The sequence below is a fragment of the Tamandua tetradactyla genome, chromosome 3 (genome assembly GCF_023851605.1).
Source record: "Tamandua tetradactyla isolate mTamTet1 chromosome 3, mTamTet1.pri, whole genome shotgun sequence".
In the NCBI taxonomy this organism is placed as follows: domain Eukaryota; kingdom Metazoa; phylum Chordata; class Mammalia; order Pilosa; family Myrmecophagidae; genus Tamandua; species Tamandua tetradactyla.
This window is the reverse complement of record NC_135329.1, coordinates 193,323,309-193,351,114: the sequence shown is the minus strand read 5'-3', so window position 1 is coordinate 193,351,114 and position 27,806 is coordinate 193,323,309. Positions and strand designations below refer to the sequence as shown.

Genomic DNA, 27,806 nt, shown 5'->3' with positions numbered 1-27,806 from the left:
CTATAGCCTTCTCAGGTTTTCTGGGACATCAGATATTCTGTTCCATTGACTCTCCATGCTGACTTATGCTCAGAGTCCAGCCTGGAGCTCAGGCCGCCATGTTCAGGCTAGAGGTAGCTGGTGGGGACTCAGCCTTGTCTGATGGCCATCAGGCCGGGTTGAGTCAGCACCCACTGGTCCCAGGTTTGGCTGCCCTGACTCTTGGACAGGTGGTTGTGGCCAACCTTATCTCAGTTTTACTGCTGGTGGAAGTGTTCCCTTTACTTTCTTGACCTTTACAGGGTAGGGTATAGGGTAATGTGAGTTGTTTATCCAGTGAATGGATCAGAGTCCTGGCAGGATGGGGCCATCGAGGAGCATTCAACAGTCTATTGAAAAGGTGTAGGCAAACCAACCAGGGATGCTGAGGCATTCCCTGGTGCTCCTTTGTGGAAATAGGAGCCATCCTTCCAAAGGCATGAAGGACCCAGGAGGGCACTGAAGGATAGAGACTGTCTGGCCCACCAAACTGAAAGCATTTCCTATCTAGTCCTTTACAGATAGAGTTAGAGGGTCTTGGTGGCATCTTCTAATCCCAGCAAAATCTTGTATTTAGCTGCAACAGAACCAGTGCCTTTGGAGGGAATTTGGCCTGTGGCTTTTGTGTAGAGAGTAGGGTGGGCTGGTTGAGGGAGACTTTTGAAGAGGCCTTGCTGGCTTCTGCCCACATAGACTCCAGCTTTGGGCTCTGAGGCATCTGGCTTTGCATTGCTCTTCACCTGGTACCTGGAATAGACCTGCATATGCCTGCCCCTTTGCAGACATTCTGCCTGCAACCTCCACCCATACCTCACTCTCCAATCCATCATCACATCGGTTGGAGGGAGCTCTGTGTGGAAAGACAGATGACAGCCTCTGGCTAGAATTGTATACAAAGCCCCCATGCCAGGCTGCCCTCTGTAAAGGACGCTACTCTAAACAGCTGTCCTCTCCAAGCCTGGGGGCTACCTCAGAAGCTACACGCTTGAGGCCGTGTACCTAGGACTGAGGGCAAGTCACACCCCCTTAAGCCCTGGTGATTAATTAAGCATCTCCCAAATTAAGATTTTCTTTGGGCCAAAGGGCGGGGGCTTAATTTAGTTGCCTTGACCCTGTCCTTGTCACCCCAGTGGACCTGCAGATAGGGTCCTCTTTATAGTCTCAGGGGCCTCCACTGTCCTGGCCAGCAAGGGACTCCAGGGGCCAGCCTCCCTTCCAGTGCCGCGCAGCTTCTTCAGGTTCTCACTGGTTTTGGCAGAATCCTGATGGTGGTCCCAGGGCAGAGTGTGCTCAGATGGCATCCCTCCCTCCAGGGAGAGACGTGATGATGCGGTTTGCATGTGATGGGAGCATCATCCATCCCTGATGGTGTGCTTGGAGTGCCCTCTTCTTCTTCCTGTTTCCCTTGCATTAGTGTCCTGGCCTCAGAGGCCATGGGGATGTCCTAGTGCCGGACTGGAAATCAGGAGGCCTGGCGACTGGCTGTGCCACCATCATTTCATCTCCCAAGGCCTCTGTGTCCTCAACTGTCAGTGGCTTTTCTGACACATGTCCTTCCTTCTGCTTAGGGTATTTGAACACTAAATGGAGAGAATGTTTGTAATTGTCGTTTGTAAACTGCTAAGTGGTACCGAAATGCAACAAGTGGGTGATAGACTGTTTAGTTGCCTAGGGGAACAAGCTTCCCAGATGTCAGCCTCAGGAGGAATGTTAAGTGTGTCAGGCAGAGAAGTAAATGGGAGTGTCCTGGCATCAAAGGCGCAGGGCTGGCGAGTCTGCTGCAGCCAGCGCTGCTTCTGGTTTCCAGCTGGGGTGGAGACTGTGTGAACTCGATGAGGGCAGGCTGGGGCTCCCATCTGCTGTGAAGCTTCTGACCTGAGGGGTCCCTGGAGGAATTAGATGGGCCTGGGAGGCTAGGGAGCAGTGTCCATCAAAGAAAGAAGCAGCTAGTGGGGATCCATCTAGGCACACGTCCTAGTGCTAGGAGGGAAGAGTCTCTGATGGCTGTGTTCAGAGGCAGATCCAGAACCCCATTTCCGGGAAGCTTCCCAGAGGGGAGGCCCAGGTGAAAGGCGGCTGAGAGAAGGCTCTCCAAGCTTCTCTAAGACCCTGGGAAGAGGAATGTGTATGGGCAGGTAGGACCCCCAGTTCAATTGCCCTTGGCATGCTTGGCTTTTTGGGGCTACCCCTGTACATGTGGTCTCTTCCCCTGTGGCCCAGACTCTGTGGAGGCTGTGTTGCCTGGCAGCTTGAAATCCATACCTGTGAATCTGTGCTCAGAGTTTCTGTCCCCTTGCCCCTTTCAGAGCCCCGGAGCTATGTCGAGTCTGTGGCACGGACGGCTGTGGCCGGGCCCCGAGCCCAGGACCCTGAGCCCAAGACCTTTAACACCCCGAATGCTCAAGCCTATGGCCACGAGACATCCCTGAGGAACGGGACGCTGGGCAGTTCTTTTGTCTCCCCCAGCCCCCTCTCCACCAGCAGCCCCATCCTCAGCGCCGACAGGTAAGCAGCACGAGGAAGATGGGAGTCTAAGCTCATGCCAGGATGGGCGAGGCCGCTTGGATCTGCCCAGGGTGTGGAGGAGCAGAAATCTCATCCAGATGGCTGCCCCTTGTCAACCAGTTCATCCATGTACGTTGGTGAAACATCCCCTAAGTACTGGGTCCCGTGGAGGAGCATGGGGATGAGTAGGATGTAATTCCCAGGCTGGATTCAACTTCATCCACCCAGATTGTGCTGGAAGGATTAGGGGTACCAGGGTGAGTGAGACATAGGCTTCCCTCAAGTTTAAAGTCTCACAACTGGAATTGCTAATCTGTAGCAAGTGTTTCCTATGTGCCAGACTCTTTGCTAAATGTTTCATGTGATTATTTTAAATATCCTCCCAGCAATCCTACAAGGTAAGTACTATTATTCTTCCCATTTTCAGACATGAAAACTTGAGGCACAGAGAAGTGAAGTAGCTTGCTTAAGGTCATACAGCTAAACAGTAGCAGAAGGTACCTTCAGACACAAGGTATCAGGTTCTAGAGACTACCTCTCTAGCCCCCATACTTCTAGCCCCCATACCTCTAGCCCCCATACTTGCATTGCCATATCTCTCCCCCTCAAGGTGGCAGCCAGACATGCCCAAGGCAGATGGAGAAGGGAAGTGTTTGGACTTCAGGGCAAGGACACGTTTCTGACAGGGGATGCAGAGGAGTTAGGGGCATGTTTGTAGTGAGTCTAGAAGGATGAGCAGGATGTTGCCAAGTGAAGGAGAGGGTGCACTAGAGGGAAAGCATGACCATCACAAATGTCTGGAACTGGGAACAGACTTGTTGGACACATGGGGCTGTGGACCAGCAGCTCATGGGAGAGGTGTGAGCTGACCTGTGTGAGGTGCAATGTCTTGGTGGATGGCAGGGTGTATTCTGAGTGGGTCAGACAGAGAAAAAAGTGCCAAATTGGGCAGGTGGAGGAGAACAGTTCCTGCTGATGAAGGAAGGACTCAGAAGAGGAAGGACTCTAAAATTTTGGGGGTGAAGGCTTTATGTCGGAGAAAGGGGGAGATGACATAGGAGAGGAAAGTCACGATCAGTTTAGGCAGGGTTTAGAGTGCAGGCATGGGAAGAGGGCCGGGCTGGCTGCCCTGGCTGAAACATGGCCCCCTGGAAGGGAAGACTTGGTCCTTGGCCACCCCTTCCTGTGCCCACTCCCTCTCTAGCCTGGGTTCCCACAAAGGCCTGGAAAACTCTCCAGCCGTCTCTTCCTTCACATTCTTACAGGCCAGGCCTAGGGACCTGAGTTGGCTCTGTCCCCTAAATTGACTCAGTGTATTGCACCCCCTCCCCACCACACACACACACACACACACACACACACACACACACACACACGCACACACACACATATGCTTTCTTCCAAGGTGGTAGGGATCTGAGTGTACAGGATGAGAGATTCTTGGGATTTTCTTGGGATTCTAAGAATTATGAAACTTCAAGCCAAGTTTGCATCACCTAGTACACCTTACCTGCTCCCCAACCTCTTGACAGGGCAGATGGTTCCATTTCTGAGGAGGTCTGATTCTGGGCAGAGGGTGTGCTCTCTGCTTTAAAGAATGGGGATTTTCCTGACTTGCCTCAGCCACCCACTGGTGATGTCCAGTAACGCCTAGTGTTGGAAAATTCTTCACTTTTCTCACCCAAATCCCTCTTGCTGTCATGTTGGCCTTTTCCAGGACTCAGGGAACTAGTGTTGGTTCTCCAGGTTTAAACTTCCAGAACTCCCATTTCAGAGTCCCCCACCCCTGCCCTGCTTAGCCTGCTGTACCTCCCCTTCCTCAGAATCCAGTTTATTCTGTACCAGGAAGTCACATTCCACTCTGGTCCCTTCTGGAATGCAAGGTAGATTTTGTGCTGGCTTAAACCCTGACCTTCTCCCTGACCTTGGCTCTTAACTACCCCAAGGGCCCTTGCTCCCCACCTCCCATCACCCAGGGGACCCAAACTTATCTGACCCAGCCAGGCATGACGGCCACCCTGATGTCTGCAGCTTCCAGCTGGGGCTCGTCTGATGTAAGACCCTTCCTTACAAAGGGTTCCTGGTGCTGAGCCTGTCTGCTGCCTCTCTGCAGTGATGGTTAACACAAGGTCCATGCCAACTGTGGCCTCTCCTGCCACATCAGAGATGGATGGAGGTTGGGCTTGGAAGAAATTGGAATCGTCTAATTCTGCCCCCCTCCCCCCCATTTTCCATAAAGGAAAACTTTAAAGCAGGCAGAATCCAGGTTTCCCAGTTCCTAGGCCTTTGCATTATACCACAGTGCTCCCCATGAACTTGTACTTTTCTTTGGAGAACCTTTGATTGTGACAATTCTCCCAGGTACAGTCCCCTCTGAACTGAATTTTATCTGTCTTAAGATTGGAAACAACCTTCAAACTCATCTCATCTAACCTCCCTAAGGAGGAAATTCCCTCCACAACCTCCAGGTTGAAAGGTTGGTCAGTGCTGGCTTAAATGCTCCTATTGATGGGAGCCTCATGACCATGTGAGGCAGCTTGCTCCATTCGTGGCCAGGTCCAGTGGCTGGAATAGCCTTATTTGAGACTGCCCTCATGACCCCTTATTTTTCCCTCTGGAGTCATCCAGGAGTGAAAGCCCTATTTGAGCTTTAAGATGATATTTAAGTATGATAAGAACAGAATGAGGGAAACTGAGTCAAGACTGTGCTCTTCCCATTAGGAACAGGAACCAGGTGGTTTGACTCCCTCTCCAAGTGCTCAGTTTCCATGATGCTGGAGGCTAGAGCTGGACATTCCCCTTTAGTTTCTATAGGCTAGACATCTTTGCTTTGACTATGGTTCTGGAGTTATCAGGGTGTAGTGGAAAGAACATGAGCTTTGTGATCACACACAGCTGAGTTGAAACCCTGATTCTATCTTTTATGAGCTGTGTGGTCCTGATCCTATTGCTAACCTCTCTGAGCCTCAGTTTCTTGTGTAAAATGAGGATGCTAATGCCCACCTTGTAGGCTTGCTCTGGGGGTTCCAGAAGGTGAGGTATAAAGGATGCCTAACATCCTGGCATGCTGTGAGTGGGGCTATTATTGCCACTATTTGTGTTGGAGGAAAGGGCTAAGGGCTCAGTGCAATTCTGCCCTGCAGTAGGTGCCAGCTGTTGATGTCTCAATCTGTCCCCTCTCTCTAGCACTTCTGTGGGGAGCTTCCCATCAGCGGAGAGCAGTGACCAGGGACCCCGCACACCCACCCAGCCTTTACTGGATTCTGGCTTCCGCTCCGGCAGCCTGGGGCAGCCCAGCCCTTCAGCCCAGAGAAGCTACCAGAGCTCTTCTCCTCTCCCAATGACTGGCAGCAGCTACAGCAGCCCTGAGTATTCACTTCAGCAATTCAACTCCTCTCCAGAAAGCCAGGCACGGTCTCAGTTCAGTGTGGCTGGAGTCCACACGGTGCCTGGGAGCCCTCAGACACGCCACAGGACAGTGGGTACCAACACTCCCCCTAGTCCTGGTTTCGGTCGGCGCGCCGTCAACCCTGGCATGGCTGCCCCTGGCAGCCCCAGTTTGAGCCACCGCCAGGTGATGGGTCCCCACGGGAAGGTGGGACCTGGTTTCCATGGTAACATTGTCGCCAGCCCCCAGAGCAGTGCAGCAACCACTCCTGGGAGCCCCAGCCTGGGCCGGCATCCAGCAGGGGCCCATCAAGGCAACCTGGCCTCTGGTCTCCATGGCAATGCGATAGCCAGTCCTGGAAGCCCCAGCCTGGGCCGCCACCTGGGAGGGTCTGGATCTGTGGTTCCCGGCAGCCCCAGCTTGGACCGGCATGTGGCCTATGGTGGCTACTCAACCCCTGAGGACCGAAGACCCACGTTGTCCCGGCAGAGCAGTGCCTCCGGCTACCAGGCTCCTTCCACGCCCTCCTTCCCCGTCTCGCCTGCCTACTACCCTGGCCTGAGCAGCCCCGCCACCTCCCCCTCACCGGATTCTGCAGCCTTCCGGCAAGGGAGCCCTACACCGGCCTTACCAGAGAAGCGGAGGATGTCAGTGGGGGACCGAGCAGGCAGCCTCCCCAACTATGCCACCATCAACGGGAAGGTGTCGTCCTCACCTGTCGCCAGTGGCATGTCCAGTCCCAGCGGGGGCAGCACTGTCTCCTTCTCCCACACTCTGCCTGACTTCTCCAAATACTCCATGCCAGGTGGGTCTCTCCTTCCATTTCCACCTCTTCTGCTGATGAGTGAAGTCTAGGAGTTAAGATACCTGGAATGGTCTCTGTTCTTGCAACCCTTTGGTAGACAACCTTGGGTGAACCACTGCTCCTCAATGTGCCTTATCTGTGCAATGAGAGTTGGAGGTATCCCCAAGTGCTGTGGTGTGGGGGAAGCTGTGGGAGCCGTGATGAGGGTGAAGATGATGATGATGATGATGATGATGAAAATCTTACTATTGTTGTTGCAACTGGCATCCCCATCATAGCCCCTCCCATGGCTAAGTTGAGCACATACTGTGTACCCGGCTCTGAGCTATCATGTGTAGTCCTCATGGCTACCTGGTAAAGCGGTATTATTGCCCTGCCCTCCCCCCCCCCCACATGAGCAAACTGAGGCTTAAAGAGGCTCAATCATTTGTCCCGGGTCACATGGTTAATAAATGCCAGAGCCAGGATGCCACTCCAGACCTGAAACTAATGTTGAAAGTGTTAATGGCGTTGTCTTTATAATGTGTCCATATCTTGAGGGTTACTGTGAATTAGCAAAACCTTGAAAATATGCCTTCCAAACCTGGCCTTCTTTACCATTTGCCAGCCTGCAGTCCTTTGTTCCTGCCTTTTGATCCCCTCTGTGCTCATGCTCACTAATAATAGATCTGGCAGCCAGAAGCAATATAGGTCAAGGCCAAGGGGTTGGAGTCTAGTTTCTACCTACCTGGTTTCATTGAAAACCCATGCAGGTTTGCACAGCGAATTCTTTACTCATCACCAGAATGTGACATCTTGGTTACCACTTAGATAGCTCTTTATCTAAACACAGAGGTCAAAGCCTCAGCTGATTTGCACCTTCTTGGCCAGAACTTGAACCTGACTGTGTGCAGAATGGCTCTGAGACAATTCTGTTTGAGGCAGATCTAGAATTTTTCATGCAGCCTGGGGTGGACCCCAGCTGGTCAGATTCTCAGTGTGTCACTGTTAGGTCCTGCCCCAAGCCTGCCACTCTGGGACACCTACCATGACCTTCCACGCCACTGCTTCCTGCCGCCCACCAGGGACATCAGGTTCCCAGCCTCTCTCTTTAGAGGTTGCAAAACTTCTAGTACTTGGGATGCTTCCTGTTTCCCACCATATTCCCTGCTTAAAATAGCCATTGGAATCAACACAGGAAGGCACGTGGGATTGCAGCCGCCTCTGACGGCTCATTAAACAGAACATAGCAGCAGCGGGAGCCTGGGGGGTTCAGGGCAGAGAAAGACAGTGTGCAGTGGTTGCATGGGCCAGCTGCCTAGCCCAGAGGCCACTCTCCATGTTCAGCTGCTCAGAAAGGGAGCTGACCTGCCCACTGACTGTCCTCTAGAGACACATATCCCAGAAGCCTAACAGACTGTAAACTCCAAGTTGAGATTGACTCTTGATTCATAACCCATGTTGCCACTTCTGCTCCCATAATTTCACAGCATCTTTAGCACCGCCTCCCTTTGCTCTAGTCTCCTTCCAAATAAAAGAGAGGGAAAATGTAGAATTGGAATATTCCTGTTTTTCTACTTCCTCCTTTTCCTCTTCTCTCATCCCTCCTTTTTTTTTTTTTTTTTTTTTGGTGCCAAAAGGTGAAGGAAGAGGTTGGAGAGGGAGTACCACATATTCTGATATCTAGACAGGAAGATATGGTATAGCCAGCACTGGACTGGCTGCTGGAGTCTTCTTACCTGGGAAGGACTTCCACAGACTTTCTTTTATCCATCTGCATGACCTGGGCAAATCACATCCCCTCTCTGCTCCTTACTTCCCTCATTTGTAAAATTAGGTGGGTGGGTTAGATGCTCTCCAAGCTTCCTTCCAGAATCTAATATTCTATGAAGGCATCCATGGTCTGCACAAGGTCTAGGGAGAGGGGCATCTGCCAGAGAATGGAGCACCTGACACACAGCAGATGGCCTATAAATTCTAGACCAGTACTTCAACTGGTTGTCCTGGGACAGGAGTGATTTTTTTGTCTGTGATACAGAAGTTGGTTTTCAAGTGGGCAATGAGGAAGGCCTTTGGGGAGAAATGGACAGAAACACGTCTTTGGGAGGATGGACAATGCTTCCTCAGGGTTGTTATGGTGAAGTTGGGAAATTGAGCTTATGAAAGTGGGGCTAGGAGGTGGGGGCGTCTAAGCCTGTAGGAAGAGCTGCAGGAAGTGTTCTAGGATCTTCTGGGATCTTCTAGGGAAAGGGGGAGGTGGGGCAGAGGGAGGGACCTCCATCAGCATCTCAGACCTATTTTCCTTTCCTCTCCTTTCCTTTAGACAACAGCCCCGAGACGCGGGCTAAGGTGAAGTTTGTCCAGGATACCTCCAAGTACTGGTACAAGCCTGAAATCTCCAGAGAGCAGGGTGAGTGCTGGGCCACACTGAAGGCCTTTGGCCATCAGAGGGCACATATGGCTGCTGCTCATCCCCTTGTCTTCTGTGAACAGGGAACACAGGCAGTCTGCAGTAGGTGATGGCCATAGAGACGGGGTCAGGATAAATGCTAGATAGAAGCACCATCCTTCCCATGATGAAGTATAGAATTGCAGGGGCAGCGAGTGTAGATGATTCTCTGAAGGGTTTTTAAAAGCAACAAAACCTTGGTTTTTTTTTTTTTGGGCAAAGTTAACTCCCCATTTTCATGAAGTTTCCAGATCACACAAAGTAGGGTTGTGGGAATGGAGCTGAGAGTCATCTCACATTCCCAAAGAAAGTCTGTGTGGGTGTTGGACAGGCATAAGCAACTATGTCTTGGGGATTAGATCCTGCCTACTGCCTGTTTTCTGAAATAAAGTTTCATTGGATCACAACCATGCCTATTTGTTTAACTGTTGTCTGTGGCTGCCTCACACCACAGTGGCAGAGTTGAGTAGTTAGGGCAGAACCTGACCTTTCACAAAAAAATAGTTTGTTGATGCCTTGAATAGGAGGATCCTCAGTAGTGTTTAAATTCTAACTTTAGAGAATCTTATTTCACCTAAGAATGAATGAGATCTGATAGGCCTAATGCAACTTAAGTAAAGACAGTGCCATCTGTTTCTCCTTTTCTCTCTCTCTCTCTCTCTCTCCACAATCCAGCCATTGCACTCCTTAAGGACCAGGAGCCAGGGGCCTTCGTCATCCGTGACAGCCATTCCTTCCGAGGAGCCTACGGGCTGGCCATGAAAGTTTCTTCTCCCCCTCCCACCATCATGCAGCAGGGTAAAAAAGGTAATGTTGCCCCCCCAGAATGGGGGCTGCAGAGCTGGGCTTCCTTACAGTGTCTTCAAATCCTGAGGTTCAGAAAAGACCCACGGGGCTGACCTGGTCCTTCATTCTCATTGCTGCTGTCTCTACTAAGTCAGTGCTTGGTGTCAGATGTCAGGGTAGTAGAATATGAGGTGATTTGGACTCTGGGGTTGAGTTTTCCTTAAGGGATGGGAAAGGGTTAGTGGTCTCTCCATTCCAGAGGTTCTAGCCATATTATATCTAGGAAATTTTAACCCATCAGAGCCCTGCATGTTGAAGTTATGAAGCATTCTAGGGAGGTGGTGGGAAGATACCATGAGAAGTGACCAGTCCTTATTTCATTTCTTTCATCCTAGGAGACATGACTCATGAGCTGGTGAGGCATTTCCTGATAGAGACCGGCCCAAGAGGAGTCAAGCTCAAGGGATGCCCCAATGAACCAAACTTTGGTGAGCTGTTCCCCTACCTCTGTCTTCAGAGTCTGGCCCTAAACTCTTGGCCCTGTCCTGGGTTCCTCCAGGGATCTGACCCCAAATTCTCCCCATTGCAAGCCCTGCCCAGTCCCTCTTGTCATATGCTCAAAAGAGAAAATGAATAGTCACTTCTTTTTTTTCATATTGTGGCTCCTTAACTGTGAAAGTCCTTTCTGTACTAGCCCTATTCAACTGAGACTTGTTCTCTCTATAACCTAACTAACAACTATAGTATCAGCCACCTTTATTGAGTACCTATTATGTGAAAGTTGCTGTCTAGGTGCCTTATATTATTTTAGATCCTTATAACAAGTCTGCGTGGTAGATGTCGTTGTCCCCATTTGACAAATGAGGAAACAGAAGTTCATAGAATTTGGACTTACCTGAACATGCTTAGATCATAAGTGACTGAGCTAGGATTTGATCCCACAATTCTTGACCTCAGAGCCCCTGATCTTCCTATTGCACTGTCCTAAGAGGTGCCTTAAAGCTGGAGGGATTTAGGTTAGAGAGATATTAAGAGGAACTTTCTGTAAAGGGAAGTTGTTAGGTATCCTTATTACTGCTAGAATGAGCCTTTGAAAACTTTTTCCCTGGATCTTGCTAAAAAAAAAAATGGTAGCAGATTTTCAGCTTTGTGGGTGGGAAGAAGGAGAGGTAATAGAGAAGCTGAAGATTATGTACAGCAGGGAGTAGTCTCCACTCGCATTAATGCTGCCCATGATGTGCTGTCTTTTCCTCCCTGCAGGGTCGCTATCAGCCCTAGTGTACCAGCACTCCATCATCCCATTGGCTCTGCCCTGTAAGCTGGTCATTCCAAACCGAGGTAGGAATATGAGACTTCTTGCTCACTGAGTGTGCCCTTGAACTGGCCTCCTTCCATGTCTCAATCCTGCCAGCCACTCCAGAATATGGGCCAGGGGGTGGAAGACATGGGTCTTTTGCCAATCTGGGGAAACTCAAAACCACTCTTCTTTTTTTTTTTCTAATAAAAAAGAAGGAAAAGTTAATTAAAAAGCTTAACTCAGGCAGGCAATGGTGGCTCGGTGGCAGAGTTCTTGCCTCCCATGCTGGAGACCCAAGTTTGTTTCCCGGTGCCTGCCCATGTAAAAAAAAAAAAAAAGCTTAACTCCAGGAACATGCATAATTGACTTGCCAGATTGTGTTGGAAAGTCCTTTGGGGTCTTCATGAAGTTCATAGTGATTTCTCAGAATAAGTCTCATCCCAGAGGAGGTACTAGAAGCAGAAGCTATTGGCCATTGATCGCATACCATGTGTGGACTATATGTATGTGAAGATTTCTCAGTAAAAATATTTCAAAAAAAGAGAAGACAGCTATGGGAAGGGCCAGGTCTTGGAGGATGTGTTTGGGTAGTTGTAGACAAGGCAGAGGGAATAGGTGAGTTAGAGGCAGATTTAGGTTATGGTGGGGCATCCAAGTGTTAGAGGGTTGGTCTGAACAGAGAGGAAAGAGATATGTGGTGGCTGTTTTAGAGGAAGATGTGGTGTGTGAAGGAAAGAGTGGGTTTAGATGTCCCTGGAATTTCTAGTCTATGTGGCTGGGAAGGTTGTCCTTGACTGAGAGGATATTGAGCTATGGGGAAGATCGTGGGATGTTTGAATAGAACCCAAGAGCACTAAGATATGCGGGATGAGAGTTTGAGTGAGATGCCAGGGCTGGAGAAGCTTTGAGCTTCTCTCATAGAGGTGTTCTAACCCTGGCGGGTGGGGGACGGACCTCCTGGACTCTTCACAGCACAGGCTTCTATCAACCTGTCCCCAAGTCTGCAGGGCCCAGTGAGGATAATGGTTTCCAGCCCTAAACTGGGAACTATGATGTCTTCTCATCACCCTCTCTGGTCAGTAATAGGACATTCAGAAATACCCTTGGGCTCTGGCCCCAGGTTGCTCTTCCAGTCTCTCTTGAAGCTCCTGAGGTTGTGCTCACACATGTAGCCTCCAATGTTATTTGATGATTTCTAGTTGTCCACTTTAATTCATTGAATTATTAATAATAATTGACCACCAACATTATTAGTTTAATTCAAAGTCAACTTCAATAGCATTATTATTTAGACACTAATTAAAATCTGTTTTTAATAAATTTACCCACAGTAGTTTAACAGTGATAAAAGTGTTTGATATTTAAATTGTATAAACCAGCAGTTTATAAGTGCGGTCTCCAGACCAGCAATATCAGCATCTCCTGGAAACTTGTTAGAAATGCAAATATTCTTAAGCCCAACTAATCAGAAATCCTGGAGGAGGGGCCCAGCAATCTGTGTTATATATAATAAGCCTGCATACTCAAGTCTGAGAAACATAGGTATAAGCAATACTCAGTTTTTATTAACACTGAAATAATGTTTGTGCTTCATTAATGGTTTAATGATTTAAGGCATTAATTGATCTTTGCAAAGACACATCATTGCAAAACCCAACAACTATAACAACGACTACCACAACAACTTCCATTTGAACATTTGCTTTCTGCTAAGCCTTGGGCTAGTATTATACATGGGATACCTCAAAAACCCAATGAAGTGGGTACTATTATCATTATCTCCAGTTTATAGATACTAAACAAGTACTTGGGTGAGGGTTTGAACCCAGTTCTGTTGGACTCAAGAGCTCTCAACCGGTGTTCTCAATACTTAGAGTAGCCATCAAATATTCAGAGTGAATTTAAAACATAGTGCCAAGTGCCAGGCCTGTTATAAAAAGCAGTATCCTTTGCAGAAAGTATTTGTAGTTCTTGACATTGCTAGCTTTGGATTCAGTCAAATTTGTGCTTCTTTCCAGCTCTAGAGTTTTAATGACAAGCTGAATTTTTGTCTCAGACCCCACAGATGAATCGAAAGATTGCTCAGGCCCTGCCAACTCAACCAGTGACCTGCTGAAGCAAGGGGCAGGTAAGTGGCCACTGGACCCAAGACCCCTGTCTAGTCTTTTGCTCCTGCTTGCCCTATCCCCTCCTGCTTGCCCTATTCCCTCCTGCAGGTACAGACTGGAAGTCTCTACCAGACCCAGATATCTTTGAGCAGAACACATTTCCATGTGTGGATGCCTTGTCCTGAGGCTGGCCTGAGATTCATCTGCTGTCCTTTCCTAAATAGTGGACCTGAGGCACTGTCCCCACCCAATCCTCCTCCTCATGACTCTTCCCTGGGTGGGTTTCTTCCAGCCTGCAATGTGCTCTTCGTCAACTCTGTGGACATGGAGTCACTCACTGGGCCACAGGCCATCTCCAAAGCTATTTCTGAGACGCTGGCTGCTGACCCCACACCAGCTGCCACCATCGTTCATTTCAAGGTCTCTGCCCAGGGAATCACACTGACCGACAACCAGAGAAAGTAAGAAAGAATCTTTACTTGCTTCTTTGTTGAGATCTCTTCCCTATTTTCTGTCCATCCATCCATCCAGCTACCTACCTACTTACTCAAGAGATTCATTCCCTGCATACATCTACCTCCATCCACCCACCCATCCTTCTTCCATCCTTCATCCATCTACCTAGCCCCACTCATCCATCCGTCCATCCATCCATTAACAACTATGCCTGCAGCAGGAGTACAGTTGTAAATATGATTGATAAAAGTCCTTGCTTATTAGGAGCTTACATTCTGCTTTCCTATCCTTTGGTGATCTGTGGGCCCAAGGCCAGTGTCTCAGCTCATCACTGCCCTTCACCTCAGGCCTTTTCCTAGCAGTTTCCCTTCCTCCTTCAAGGTTCCCCCATTTCTCATTCCTCAGTGCTGATCTCTTTTTCCTTTCTCAGCCTTTAGCATTTGGGAGATGTTTCTGTGACACATTTATCTGTCCCTGTGCATTGTTTGTGTACCTGATGTGAGCAGCTTGGACCCTTGCTCACACACTGACAAAGAGATTGCTTGCATCATAGAAATAAGGGAGAGTCTGTATGGACCCACGACAGTCACAGATGGTGGAGGATAGGAAAAGGCAGAAAAAGCAGTCCCTTCAGCACTTACTTTCTATTTCTCTGATGTCTGTGCCACAGGCTATTCTTCAGACGACACTACCCCCTCAACACTGTCACCTTCTGTGATCTGGATCCACAGGAAAGAAAGTAAGTCTACTGTAGACACCTTCCTCCTTTCAATTCTATAATTTTGAAGTCTCTCTCTGTGTGTTTTATTTGGTTCAATTGGAAGATCTGCCTATGTTTGTGTGAGTAATCTGGTTGGACATCCATTTGAGTTTTTCCCAAATATGGGACTCATATGTCACCTTTACATCTTCTGCCATATCCCTGACCCCTCACTCTGCTTTTCCTTTCCACACTGAGGAACTGACCTTGGAAGACAGGCCACAGTGTTTTCTCCACTTATGTGTGGTCTTTGGCTCCTGTCCTCCTGGAATTAGGGCTCCACTGACATCCCCCAAAAGGTCTGGGCAAATGGGGTCAGGCTTCAGGAAAGAAAGGGCAGTGATTTACTCAGTGCCAACTTTCTCTCCACAGATGGAGGCAAGTGGAAGGAGGTGCCCATGCTAAGTAAGTGTGACTTCTTTACTCCCCACCCACACAGTTGGCTGGTCTTTGTGCTTCATGGGGAGGGGTCACAGGGGCAGATGTAGAATCCAGAGCCAAGCAGAGAAAGGAAAGCTAGAATCTTTGTGCTGAGGCTTCTCAGTTTTAGAGAAAGTTTTACCAGTGATCCAGGTCTTTGCCTTCTTCTGCCTCAAACTCAAAGGCCAAGCTTCTAGTTTTGCCCACTTTCCCTCTACTAGGACAGAAAGAGCAGAGATCTGAACAAATGAACCAAAAGCTGAGAGTATTATTGGAGGTGATGGCAGTAGAGTGGGGCTGTTTAAATGCTCTTTTCTGCCAAAATCCTGGCTTCTTTTATTTCTTGTTTTGCTGTTTTTGTGGGCTTCTATGAATCTTGTGGCAGGGCTCTTAGAACATGAGAGCTCGGAAAGTCTGAATTCTGGGATGTACCTGGCACCTTTTGGTTGGTTCATCCATCCATTTAGCATCTCATAAAGGCCTTCTAAAAACTCGGCTCTGAAAGGGTTCAGAGACAGACTAGAACATTGGCTCTGCCCTCAGGAGGCCTGATAATGGCACGGCAGATGAAAGTGTATATGAGGAGCACTAAGATACTTGAGTGGTTTTCAACTGTGTTCCAGTTCCAAGGAACTCTAGCATTCAGGGGCTTCCCACACTTTACATTTGAATTTCATTTAAAGATATGTAATTTAAACTATTTTAAAAACAAAAATAAAAATCACGCACTGAAATCTTCTCATACCAAACTTAAACATATCTAGGCAACTATTTACCCTTTAACATTATTTTTTTTTTTTAAATTTTTATTGTGGTAACATATAACATATTTCCATTTTGACAACTTTCAAGTATACAATTAATTGATAGTAATTATATTCACACGTTGTGCTAATATTACCACCATCCATTACAAAAACTTTTACATTACCCAAAACAGAATCTCTATACCCATCGAGCTACCTTTTAACTTTTGCTACCAAGAAAGCTTGTGTTTTATTCAGGTCTCAGAATAAAGCTTCTGTCTTCATCTCTCTTTATTTGAAGAGAATGCTCAGTTTACAACTGAGCTGTTAAGAGGGGACATTAAAAAAAAAACAACAACAAAACCAGTTACCATTTGCAGTTATTCAATGAACATTTGCCAGCCCCTCCCATACACAGACACAGTCTGCCCTCACCTTGCACACAGGGTTTTCTCAATATCACAAAACCAAAATAAGGTATAGGAATAACCTGGATACTGATGCTGAGATAGATTGTCACTCTGATCTATAATTCACATTTCTCTTTGTCGGGCTCATCAAAATGCCCCAAAATGTGATGCTGTTGAACTGATACCCTCATAGGAATAAGATACTGTTTTTGTCTTCATATGTTTGGACTGCATTTAAGATTGCCTTAGTGAAAGAAAACTTTCACTGTTTAAAAAAAATTAAACCTAGTGTCATATAAGGCATGTCACGAGTGAGCAGACCCTGCCCGTGGGTGTTAGCAAAGAAGAATGCATCCAGACAGGGAGAAATTAGGAAAGATCTGAGGCAAAAAGGCTCATTTAAAAGTGGGTCTTTCCCTGGATAAGTCCTGAAATGCAAAGGGGACAGCCTTTCCAGAACATCAACTAGTTCCATCCCCATCCCCATCCCCATATTATTGACAGTCCCTTCCAACAGGAAAAGTTAGAATGGGCATAGCCCAAATACCCCTAAAGAGCGTTAGGAAGATCAAAGGTGATGGTGAAGTTATAGGATTTAACAAATGAGTATAATTGCTGAATCATTAAATTGTTTTCTTTTAGTCTCCAATGTCTTAGAGCAGCTAGAGGTAAAAATCTCAAATTGTGGAACTGTAACCTATACCAAACTCTGAAATCTGTTCTACAACTAATTGTTGCAGTGTGCTTTGTAATTCATTGGTTATTTGTATATATGTTATTTTTTCACAAAAAAGGAAAAAACATTGATGGTGATGATAAATGCACAACTATATGAAAATCGATAAATAAATAAAAGTGTAGTAGGACCAAAAAAAGTGGGTCTTCCAAGTCAGGTGCAAATGGACAGGTAAAGGTGAGGATGAGGGACGAGGGTGGGGGGAGGGGGTGGCTAGAGACTATTTCAGGGGGAGGGCACCATGGCCACCAGCCCGAAAGCAACGTGAGGGCAGGACTGTGTCTGTGTATGGGAGGGGCTGGCAAATGTTCATTGAATGAAGAAATGAGAAAACAGAAGCAGTGAGGGGAATAGAGAGGAAAAGGCTACTATGAGGCCAACTCAGTCAAGAATTGAACTGGTTAGTTGTCTGTTGCTTGATGGTCAGTGGGGACCTCCAGAAGGGACCTTGCCTTGCCTGAGGTCACAGAGAGTTAGTGGCTGAGCTGAAAGGAGGTCCCAGGTGTTTAGCCGTTGCAGAGCTTCCCTTCTGCCTTTTCTTGGGTTCACTGGTCAGTAGGTCACAGGGTGCTCACTTCCCTCCATTGAATCCGTGTGCATCTCCCCAGGCCCTGTCAGTCCACCAGGTTGACCAGAACCTTGTGTTTGAAGTGGGGGGCACTGGGTGCTCACACTATCGCACCACTGGGTCCTGCAAGGGGGAGAAGGGTCAGGGATAGAAGTAGGCTAGTCCCTCAGGCCTAGAAATCCCACTTCTCAAGTAGGGGCTGGTTTGGGCCTGAGCTTCCGCCTTGCTGGGTGAGGCCAAAGCAGCAGGAAGAAGCTGTGGAGGGGCTGGGAGAGAAGGGGCTTGGGGCCCACACCAGGGTGAGGTAAGTGAGGCAACTCAGGTGCAAGATTTAAGGAGGCATTGCTGTCAGGACTGTGCATACTTCCCCTCCTGCCCTCAATGGGTGAGGTTTCTTGCCTGGATTCATTCCTTGAGGCAGGGTGAAAGGAGTTGGCTGTTGTTGAACTTGACCTGGGAGTTGGAAGAATGGCTCCTGAGTAAACTTCAGGGGAGGGCAGGCAGGGTTGGCTGTCTTCATCCTAGCAGAGATGTACAGGCCTGGGCTGGTGTGCCTCCCCCACTCCCAGGAGCTTGGAGCCATTCCTGCACCCAACCCCAAATGCTAAGCCAACTTTGAAAGGGACATTCTGGGGAATTGGTCTATTGACCCCTGGCTTCCCCATGGCTTGGGCAGACTATGATCCCAGGCCTTTGACCCTGTTATTCCTAGGTCTTCATACATAGTTGTGGGGAGCAAAGCTTTAGGAAGCACAGAGTCCATTGCTTGTGTGTGCATGTGTGCATGTGTGCATGTGCGTGCATGCATGCGGAGGCAAACTGGACTCAACTTTGCTAATTTTAGCTGTTGTGGTCCAGTTCTAGGGAGAGGGGTTTCCATCGGAATCTCCAGCTGTCCTGATTTCCCCATCTTGCTCTAATTAGCAACATGCTGGCTGGGAGGGGACCGGAGCTCACATTCTGTTCTCTGCTTTTATATTTTTAACTCTGTTTTGCAAAGAGAGAATGCTAGGTCACTCCGGGCTTTGGAGTGGAAGGGAACTGGTGTGGGGGTCCCCTTCTCCTCCTGTTCTCTGGGCTCCTGATTCTCTCAGGCACAGGAGAAATGTGTGTGTGAGAGAGAAAGAAAGAGAGAGATGGATGGGAGACATGGGGTACCCTGCTTGCCCTTTCTCCCCTTGACCTTCTCGGGATGTCTGAGAGCCCAAGCCTCTGATAGGCAGACAACATTTTATTCATTTGCTCATGTGTTCTGTGTAAAAACAGGGGTGGGTCTGGGAAGAGCTGAGAGAAGCTCATCTAGGAATGTTCCCATTTTATTTTTGGTCTCATCCCCACCCCTTACCATCCAGTCTTGCCACTTCTCCCCTGCCCCATCAAGGGGAAGTCTGCCTGCCCCCAAAACGAAGTGAGACACTGTTTCCAAGACGTGGCTTTCTTATCGGTGGAATGGGGAGAGGATTCTCTTATATGCTCCGCCTCAACCCCCGATGCCCTGGGAGAGAGCCTGGTCACTAAAGCCTGGGGTTCCTCCTCCCCTCCCCTCCTCCCTGACCTGCTTCTCCTGCTCCTGCAGGCTCTTCGGCTTTGTGGCACGGAAGCAGGGCAGCACCACGGACAACGCCTGCCACCTCTTCGCTGAGCTTGACCCCAACCAGCCGGCCTCCGCCATTGTCAACTTTGTCTCCAAGGTCATGCTGAGTGCGGGCCAGAAGAGATGAGCTCCATCCCTTGCCCAGGGCCAGGGCAGTGGGGATGGGGCATGTGAGGCGGGGCCCCGTGAATCCTGACCATCCTTGAATCCAGGAGGACTTTGGGCCAATTTTGGAGAAGGAGAGAAGAAAGTGCAATGCAGGGAGAGGAAAGTGAATTGCAGAGGGGGAGGAGGGGAGAGAGAGACAGAGAAAGAAGAAAATGGAGGAGAATAACTCAGATTCCACTAGATAGATGGAAATTGCAAAACCCCCAAAACCTCTGAAACTAACCAGGTCTGCCTAACTCCCTCTTACCCCCTCCCATAGGATGGAGTTCCACAAAGGAGCTGGAACAAATCTTCTTTGTGTTCCATGTTTTGGGGGGAAACTCCCTAACCCAACTGCTTTGCAGGGAGAAATCAAGCTGAGAGTCTTTTTCTGGCCACTTGTAGGGTAAAGAGTCAACATGGGATATCAAGCAGTCGTCCTTCCTTTTATTTCTTTAAAGTATCTCCAACCTGAGGTACCCCAAGGTCTCATTGCTCTGGTCTGCTGTGTTTGTGGTTGGGGTGTATGTCTGTCCATACCCATACCCACAAACATCAGTTTATATTTGCCTCCATCAGCTAGAATTATAAACAGCTATATATATCTGTGTATCCCATGTGTTTGCACACACCTGTGCATACTGTCCAAAGAAAGTTAGAGATGGGGGCATCAGGGCAGCAGGGCAGGGGAATAAGTCCTCTTCTGCAGTTCACTCCAGATCATGGGGTGATAGAGACTCTATTTCCTGGTTCCTGCATCTTCCCTCTAGCAGTCCTGGGTACTGCCAACTTCTCCTCTACAAGACCCTAACAGAGACAGGCAGCCATCCCTGCAGCTGTACCCCTGTTCTGCCTTGGCCAGGAGACTGGGGGATTTGGTTTGAGGAGATGGAGCTTTGAGGCCCCATAGCTTTGGAGAAAGAGATCATGAGGAAGGGCAGCCACTGAGCTCCGGGCATCTCTCCGGGCATCTCTCTGGGCAGGTTGCTCCGCCCAGTTCCCTGGAACTCTGCCTTACCTCCCAAACCTCAGCCCCATTCTTGGGTCTTGTGCCCCAGAACCAGCCTTATCTCAGACTTGCTATCTGCATGATGCCTTTTCAGGTGCTGGGCATCGAGCCTTCCTGCTCTGCCCTGCTGGATCCCCATGTTGGGCTCACCTGGGGAACTTGCTTCTAAAAGCCCTATTTAGCAAGGCCAAGGAGAGAAGCCTGTTCTCCCCTCTGTCTGTGTTTTGGGGACTGACTTTTGCAGGCATCTTCTGGCTGGGCCTATCCAGGAGGACATTGGAGCTCTTAGGGCTGCTACTGGTTCATCACATGCCAAATCCTCTTGATTCCTCCTTCTGCCTTTGTTTCCCCAGCAGAGCCAAACTGCCCAAGAAGCAGAGGGCAGAAGGCATGTATTTAGGCCATAGAGCCCAGAGTTTATTTGGGCAGTTAGGAAAACCCAGTAAGTGCTTCACTTTTGCACCCCTTCTCCCCCTCAAAAATAATTCTAAGCCAGAATGGAAAACTCACGAGGACTCCATTCTTGAGTGATTTCTTAAGCCTATGTGGGTTCTCTTGAGAGAGGCATTGTACTGATATATAAATATATATAATATATGAGACATACTGACAGAATCTGTAAGCTAATAAAATTTAAGAAAAGGCAAAAAAAAAAAAAGGTAAAATTGACAAGAAGTATTTATTGTTTTCCCACATTGCCTTTTTGCCTCCCCAGCCATAAATCCTCTTTATCCTTTTCATATGTATAACCAAAGCCTGGGAGGTCTGGCCGTTTTATCCTTGGAGTAACCCAGGGCCCTCCCTTGACTGGCCTTGGCCTTCCTGGACTCCATCTCGGGGCTTAGGGAGAGGAGTGCGTGCTCCATTCTTTGGGCCCTTTTGTTTTCTGGCATACCCAGGGCCCAGCAGTCAGCACCCAGAGAAGTATGGGGAGCAGCCCCCATCACCAAGGTCCAAGTGTGTGTGTGAACTCCTAATCTAGTAGATATGGGTGATGTGTGTATCTTTTGTATTTGTTCTCCTCCAAGAAGCTGTGTCCATGTGGGCATTCTGTTTCAGGGAGTTGAAAAGGAGAGTGTCTGATGAAGACAGGGAGCAGGGGCAGAGACTCCCCCAGTACCCACTCCCTTCCCAAAGAGTGAAGCCTTGTGCTTGGAAACCAAGGTGACTCTAAAGTGCTCTTCCTTCTGAGGCATTCAAGCCAGATGCCTGTGTTTCCCCCTCTCCTCATTCTCTAGTCAACCCCAGAGCTCTGCCCAGATACAGAGAAATATTTCCCCATCTCCTTCCTTTGTACAAACTTCATTCTTCCTCTGAACGGCCCAGGGAGTTTCATCCTTTGGTCTGGATATTCTCTCCACACTTGAGGCTGGATGGAGCGTCAGACCCAGGCCTAGGACTGACCTGGGGTCAGCCTTCACATTTGCTTCCCACCTCCTCGCCGCCCACCAGCAGCCCACCTCCCCAGCATGGCCAGCCCTACCGCCCAACTCCAGGCTCGAATCCTGTGGAGCCTGTGGGAAGGACCCAGGTCACTGAAAGCTGATCCCTGCAGTCTTCTGGAAGAAGTTCATTTCCTAGATTTTGAGATCCCTGATGTCGACGTGTCTTGGCATTAGTTTGGCCTTTCCAGAAGAATGATGGGAGGGGTACCCAGTCTCCATGGTGGCCCCACCTTTGCACCGTCGCCCTCCCGTGCCTTGCAGGTAGGCCTGTGCACCCAGGCACACACAAACACACCACATACAGCACTGCAGTATACTCTTGCCAAAGATTTCCTTTAATAGAAAGCACTTTGAATAATTATTGTTATTATTTTGTAAATGCTTATCCTTTTCTCCCTTCTCCTCCCCCTCCCTCACGTTATTTTGCGGTTGTTTATTGTTGAATCTGTGTGTCAGCCAGGAGAGTGTTGTCTGGTCTTGGAAAGGGGCTAGGGAAGGAAAAGGTCTGGAAAAAGTTGGTGGGAAAGGAAAAAGAGTAGGACCCGGTCAGCTGGCAGCACAGGCCTCAGGTGGGCTCAGGCCCCAACCCTCAGGCCCATCTTGCCTCTGGCAGTTCGGCCAGGCCTCTGAGGCAGACCTTGGGCCTTGCCTTAGCTGGCGCATGTGACATATGGAGGGAAGATGGTGGGGAAATAACATCTCTCCAATTCTGCAAAGAGGGAAGCCCAGCAAACTCCATGTGGCTCTTTCCAGGTGGAATAAGAGGGAAGGACTGGGCATGGGGACGAATAGAGTGGTGACCCCATATGGAATATAGGGAGGGCACTAGCTGTTTCATCAATTCTGGGACTGCTGAACTTCCCCCTCCCTCTGCTCTACCATCTTGGTAGCCTGGCTCCCTATCTACCAGATGTTTGAGGGACAGACAGATCATGCCTTGGGAAAGGCTGTATGACCCCATATCCTCCTTGAGCCTGTCCCTCAGCAGCTCTGAAAGCCTGTGGACACCAATTGCTAGGCCCCCTTCTCCCCTGGGTTTTTTTTTTTTGAGGAATCCGTGGGTGTGTCAGGGTCTGGCCAGGATGCGGAGTGAAGGGGCAGTGGGGCTTGAAGGCTATGTGATGCTAAGAGAGGGCAGCCCGCTGGAGAAGTGTGACTCTTCTATAAGCAGAATCTCAGGAAGAAGGAGAGTGGGGCGTTCTTCTGCTTCATTCTGATGTGCCTAAGCAGAGGCTGGGCAGCAACTCAAGCTGTACAGGGGGATGGTGTGGAGTCTGTGAGCTTGAACGTTTATTCTTGATCCAGACATCTATCCACCTCCCCCGCTTCCTGGGTTTTTTCCTCCTCCATTGCTCTTCCCAGCTTCAGGACTTGGGAAAATCAAATGGGACAATGCCTGTTCCAGGGCTGCCTCCCAGCTTTATCCCTCCCCATACTCGGGGTCCTTGGAGAGCTTGGGGACCAGAGTCCTGGAGTTCCCTCATCACCCATGTCCAGGCCCAGGAATGACGAGGCTTGAGTTTCCTTGGCCAGTGGTAACATAGGACGTGTGTGTGCGTGTGCAAGTGTGGGTTTGTGTGTGAGTATTTTGCTCATCTCTTTAGGAAACTTGGGGGTGGTGTCAGAGGTGGTAGGAAATGGGACAAGTTCAAGATCACTCAGCGAAAGGAATTGGGAGGTGAGGCCTGTAGGGCTACCGGTTGGTGGAGTCTCAGTCCTGGTGATGATGAGGTCGGGCCACATGGAGTGGAACTGGGGCAGGCCTGTTCCTTCATTACTCGTTTGTCTTCAAACCTCTGAAATGTTGGAGGACCTCAGTTTATTTCCCACCCCTGGGCTCTTCCCGATGGTGAGATTGTTATGGAGGGATGTCCTGAGTTTGTTTCCTAATCAGTGTTAAACAGTTTGAGGCTCTCCTGTGTGTTCATGTTTGGTGTGTGTGTGTGTGTGAGAGTGAGAGAGCACATCTGTGGGTGCATGTTATGTTCTCCCATTTTCTCTCCTTCTTTCTGACATGTCATTCAAAACAAACGTAAGAAATTCCTCACCACTCCCCTGCCCTCAGGCCCTCTCCAGGAAAAACAGAATAACCTGGCCTCCTCCCCATCCTCTGGCTGTGTATTTATATAGATGGAAATATACTTTATATTTTGTATCATCATGCCTATAACCTTTGCCACCTTGTATAAATCCTGATGGTATGCTACTTATCCTGGATATGAATGTAATGTACACTGATGCTGTCCCCATTCCCTGTACAGCTGCTTTGTTTCTTTGCGGTCATTGTATGGCTTTATAAATGATAAAGTTAAAAAAAAATCTGTGCTGTCATCTGACTGTGTTGTTTGGAGAGGGGTCTGCCAGGTGTCTGGTGGGCAAAAGGGGGCCTCTCTCAGGCACCGGGTATATGATGGGCTTTAGGAATATCTCTGGTGGAGACTCACCCTCAATCCTCCCAGCAGCTTCCCCAGCTCTAGTTCTTGTTCTGGTCATTGTGAGTTATTTGTGTGGACTCTTTCAGCTGAACAGAAATGACTCGAACTGATTTAAGAAGAAAAGGAATTGATTAGCCCAAGTGTCTGAAAAGTTCAGGGACATATGACTCCAGGGACTCAAATGGTGGCATCGGGAATCTGATCACTTGGTTCTGAGTTGGTTTAACTCTCAGGCAAGCTCTATCCAAGTGGTGGCCATCAGCTGCTCCAGGCTTTGATCCTACCAGCTTGGCAAACCCAACAGAAAGAGAATGCCTCTCTCCTAATGTTTTCAGCAAAGCCTGGGACAAATGCTCATTGGCTCTGCTAAAGCCAGCTCAGCATATATCTAACTTGAGCCAATCACTCTGGCAGATCTGGGTCCCACCACTGTCCCTGGAGCCAGAGGCTCCAATGGGCCTTAGAATAGGGGAGTGTTTGATGGTATTTTTCAGAAGAAAAGGGGAATAGAGGCCCTCAGGCAAATCTATGGAGGCTCATGAGCAGCCATGTATAGCTTCTTGTATACCAGTCCCAGGGTTGGGGTGAATTCTTTGGAATGGAGAAATTTTGGGTGTGATAACTACGAAGGTGTGCCTAGTACTGTGCAGCTTCTCTGGGAGCTACAGACGACTCAAATGACATAGCTTCAGGTCTCCACTGAGCTTCCCAGTATAGCTGGGAGGGCATCCTGGAGCAGCCAACAGAGCAAGTCTCTGCTGAGGGCATTCTCTGTGGCCTGCCCAGTGAGAGTACTGTAGGGCAGTGTTTTCAGGACCCCTTTACACTCTTAAAAATTATGGAGGATCCCAAAGACGCTGTTTTGTTTATATGGGTTATATCTTTGAATATTTACCATATTCTAAGTTAAAACTGAGGAGCTTTTGCAAAAAGGGCTTGGACAATGCCTTTGAGGCTGGTTCATTTGACTCCCACTGAAGTCCCTCTTCATGAGGATTGAAATTGAAGTCAGCTTTCCTCTTCTAAAGGACTGGATTTTCCTCATTATCTGTTGAAAATGACTCTGACTGCTTAGTAGTTTGTAAGCAGTGCAGAACATGGAGAGGGTATGGTTCTAAAACCACAGAATGTGTAGGACCAAATGCATAGGTGTGTGCACTCACACACATACATGCACTCACACGTACATACACACTTGCACGCATATGCTCACACACATGCTCACACATACACATGACAGTCACACTCATACATTCTTCACATTTACTTTCACTCACCCCTTCACCACCCCGGACACAGAAGACCTAGGTATGTCTTCCTACCTCCAACAGGCCACTGTTCTGGCCTCACATGCCCCATGAGCCAGTCCCTGGGTTGTCCGGGCAGTCATGGGGCAGGGCTGCTCACACAGTGAGCCGAGCCCTAGGGACCATCAAAAGCCAATGGCACCATCAAAAGCCGTGAGAGAGCACCGGGCCAGCTCTGCCGTTAAGACCACCTGAGGGGCTGGGGCCAGATGGGCCTTGGGACGGGTGGCAGAAAAGGATCAATGGGTTGGGGCCCGGACGACAGCTGGGCTTGGAAACCAGAGGGCTCACGGACTACACTCCTGCGCCCTAATGCGTGCAGGTCTGAAGTAGCTCCACTCCTAACAGGGCCTCAGGGAGCCAGAGGTGGGAGGGGCTGCTCCAGGATGGAAGGGATGCTTTGGGGGGTGGGGAGGTGGGGCTCCCGGTCCAGGAGGAGCCCCGCCCCGCCTCCAGCCGGGCCACGCCCACCGGCAGACGCCGCTGCGCCGGAGAGCCGGACTGCCGCCTCCTGAGGTGGGATCTGGCCTGAGGAGCCGGGGTCTCGAAACCAGGCACGCCTGCCCCGGTTCTGGCTTTTCTGGGACCTTGGGAAGGGTTCTTTCCTCTCTGGGCCTCACTTGCCTCGTCTGTAAAATGGGACAATACCTACCACAAGGACCGCTGTGAGGGAGGAGACCAGCCGGGCCCAGCATGGCGCCCATAATGCCGCTGTCAGCCCCTAAGAAATACGCCTTTCATTCCTTTCACGCTGCTTCTCGTCTGCTCCACACCATTTCTTCAGGCCTCTGGGGAGACTTAGCGGCAGGAAGGGGCCGAGGCAGAAAATCTCCAGGATGATATTGATCTCGTCGTCTCCTGATGCCAAACCACAGTGTTTGAGGCTGGTGGTGGGGCCGCCTCCCCGGCTCCAGCGTTTATGGGGTTTGGAAGATCATCTCTGGCCGTCGAGAAAGGATGTCTGGGGTCTGGGCTCTCCTCTCAGCCTCCTCACCATCCCCCGACTCCCTGAGATGGTTGAGTCCCCCAAAGCCAGGCGGTGTCTGCAAAGCACCCCTCTCCCCACACACACCTTGCATGGACCGAGTCTGACTGGCAGCCCCCATCCACTGGCCCTTCTTCAGAGGACTTGCGCTGTTTAGGATGTCAGGAGTCAGGGCCACGTGGGCCAGGGGCAGGGGATTCATGAGGAGGGCTAAGAAAACCACCAGGAAGAGATGGAGAAAGCCATGGAGTTGGAGCTGGTGGAGAGACCTCCAGGCTACTTGGGGTAAGTCAGTCACGCAATCAGTGAATTAATTCAACAGATATTTATTGAGCATATACTGTGTGCACACATTCTACCTGGTACCAAGCAAAACCAGTGTGTTTGCTTCTCTTTGTGGCACTCTGGATTTAATGAAAGTGGGAAAGAGAAAGAGGGGGCCAGAGACATAAATCAAAGAATTGGCAAATATATAAATCCCGGGTGACAAGTGTGCTGGAGGAAAACCAGACCATGCAGCAAGAGTTTGTGAATGGACCCGGATAGTTTGGGGAGAGCAGAGAAGGTGTCTTTTAGGAAATGTTTTTGTGCCAAGATCCAAAGGATGAACAGGGGTTGCTTGGGCAAGAGGGTTGGAAGGGTGGTTCAGGCAGAGGAAACAGCACATGCCAATGTCCTGGGGCAGGAGGGGCAGGGCGTGTTGGAACCTCATGGACCTGTCCTGGACAGCACGTTTTATAGCTGAGATGTTACATGAAGTTCGAGGTAGGAGAGAATAGTAGTGACGTGCACAAGGGTGGTGTCAACCTGCCTGGATTCACATTCTGACTCCGTCCTTACTGGCTGTGTGGCCTGGAGCAAGTTGCTTCACCTTCTTTCTGTTTCCATACTTGTAAATTGTACCTAACTCCAAGGGTTGTTGCAGGAATTAAGAGATTATACTTGTAAAAACAGTTTGGAACAGCACCTGGCAAGCAATGAATGCTCAATAAATGTAGATATGTGCATTAATTATTTATTTGATCAGTTTTTTTTTTTTCTCTCCCCTACTAGAATGTGAAGCACCTGAAGGCAAGTGTCTGGCATGCAGGACGCACTCTGTATGTGTTTGCAGAAGGAGTGAAGTCACTGTGAGGTCTGTAGAGTTGGTAGAAAGGGGAGGGAGCTGGGGAGGGGGTCCACAGTGAGTTAAGCAGAGATTTTTGGTCATGTGAAGAGTTTGGGTCTTTGATGTAAGGTTAGTGGGAGCTGTTGAAGGTTTTTTGTTTCATTTTGTTTTTTAACTCTGTATTGCAGAAACCAATATAGAGCACAAAATTTCCCATTTTAATGACATTCAAGTGTACAATCAGCTGTATTAATTATATTCACAATAATGTGCTGTCATTGCTGACATCCTTTACCCCTCCTTTTCCATCTCCCTAAACAGAAACTACTACTATTAAGTTATAAT

At 49.1% G+C, this 27,806-nt stretch overlaps 1 protein-coding gene across 14 annotated transcripts in view; it reads left to right on the top strand.

Moving 5' to 3' along the window:
* The window catches only part of TNS1 (tensin 1), a 199,769-nt gene extending 180,261 nt beyond the window's left edge, over positions 1 to 19,508 (top strand). For all 14 annotated transcript variants that reach the window (XM_077155081.1, XM_077155084.1, XM_077155083.1 and 11 more), the window contains 11 exons: positions 2,325 to 2,523; positions 5,710 to 6,716; positions 9,019 to 9,105; positions 9,820 to 9,951; positions 10,326 to 10,418; positions 11,191 to 11,268; positions 13,284 to 13,355; positions 13,628 to 13,796; positions 14,462 to 14,530; positions 14,924 to 14,956; positions 19,008 to 19,508. In XM_077155081.1, coding sequence (XP_077011196.1) covers positions 2,325 to 2,523; positions 5,710 to 6,716; positions 9,019 to 9,105; positions 9,820 to 9,951; positions 10,326 to 10,418; positions 11,191 to 11,268; positions 13,284 to 13,355; positions 13,628 to 13,796; positions 14,462 to 14,530; positions 14,924 to 14,956; positions 19,008 to 19,152 — 2,084 coding nt within the window. In that variant the 3' untranslated portion in view covers positions 19,153 to 19,508. The remainder of the gene's footprint in view (positions 1 to 2,324; positions 2,524 to 5,709; positions 6,717 to 9,018; positions 9,106 to 9,819; positions 9,952 to 10,325; positions 10,419 to 11,190; positions 11,269 to 13,283; positions 13,356 to 13,627; positions 13,797 to 14,461; positions 14,531 to 14,923; positions 14,957 to 19,007) is intronic.
* Positions 19,509 to 27,806: the final 8,298 nt, after the last annotated feature.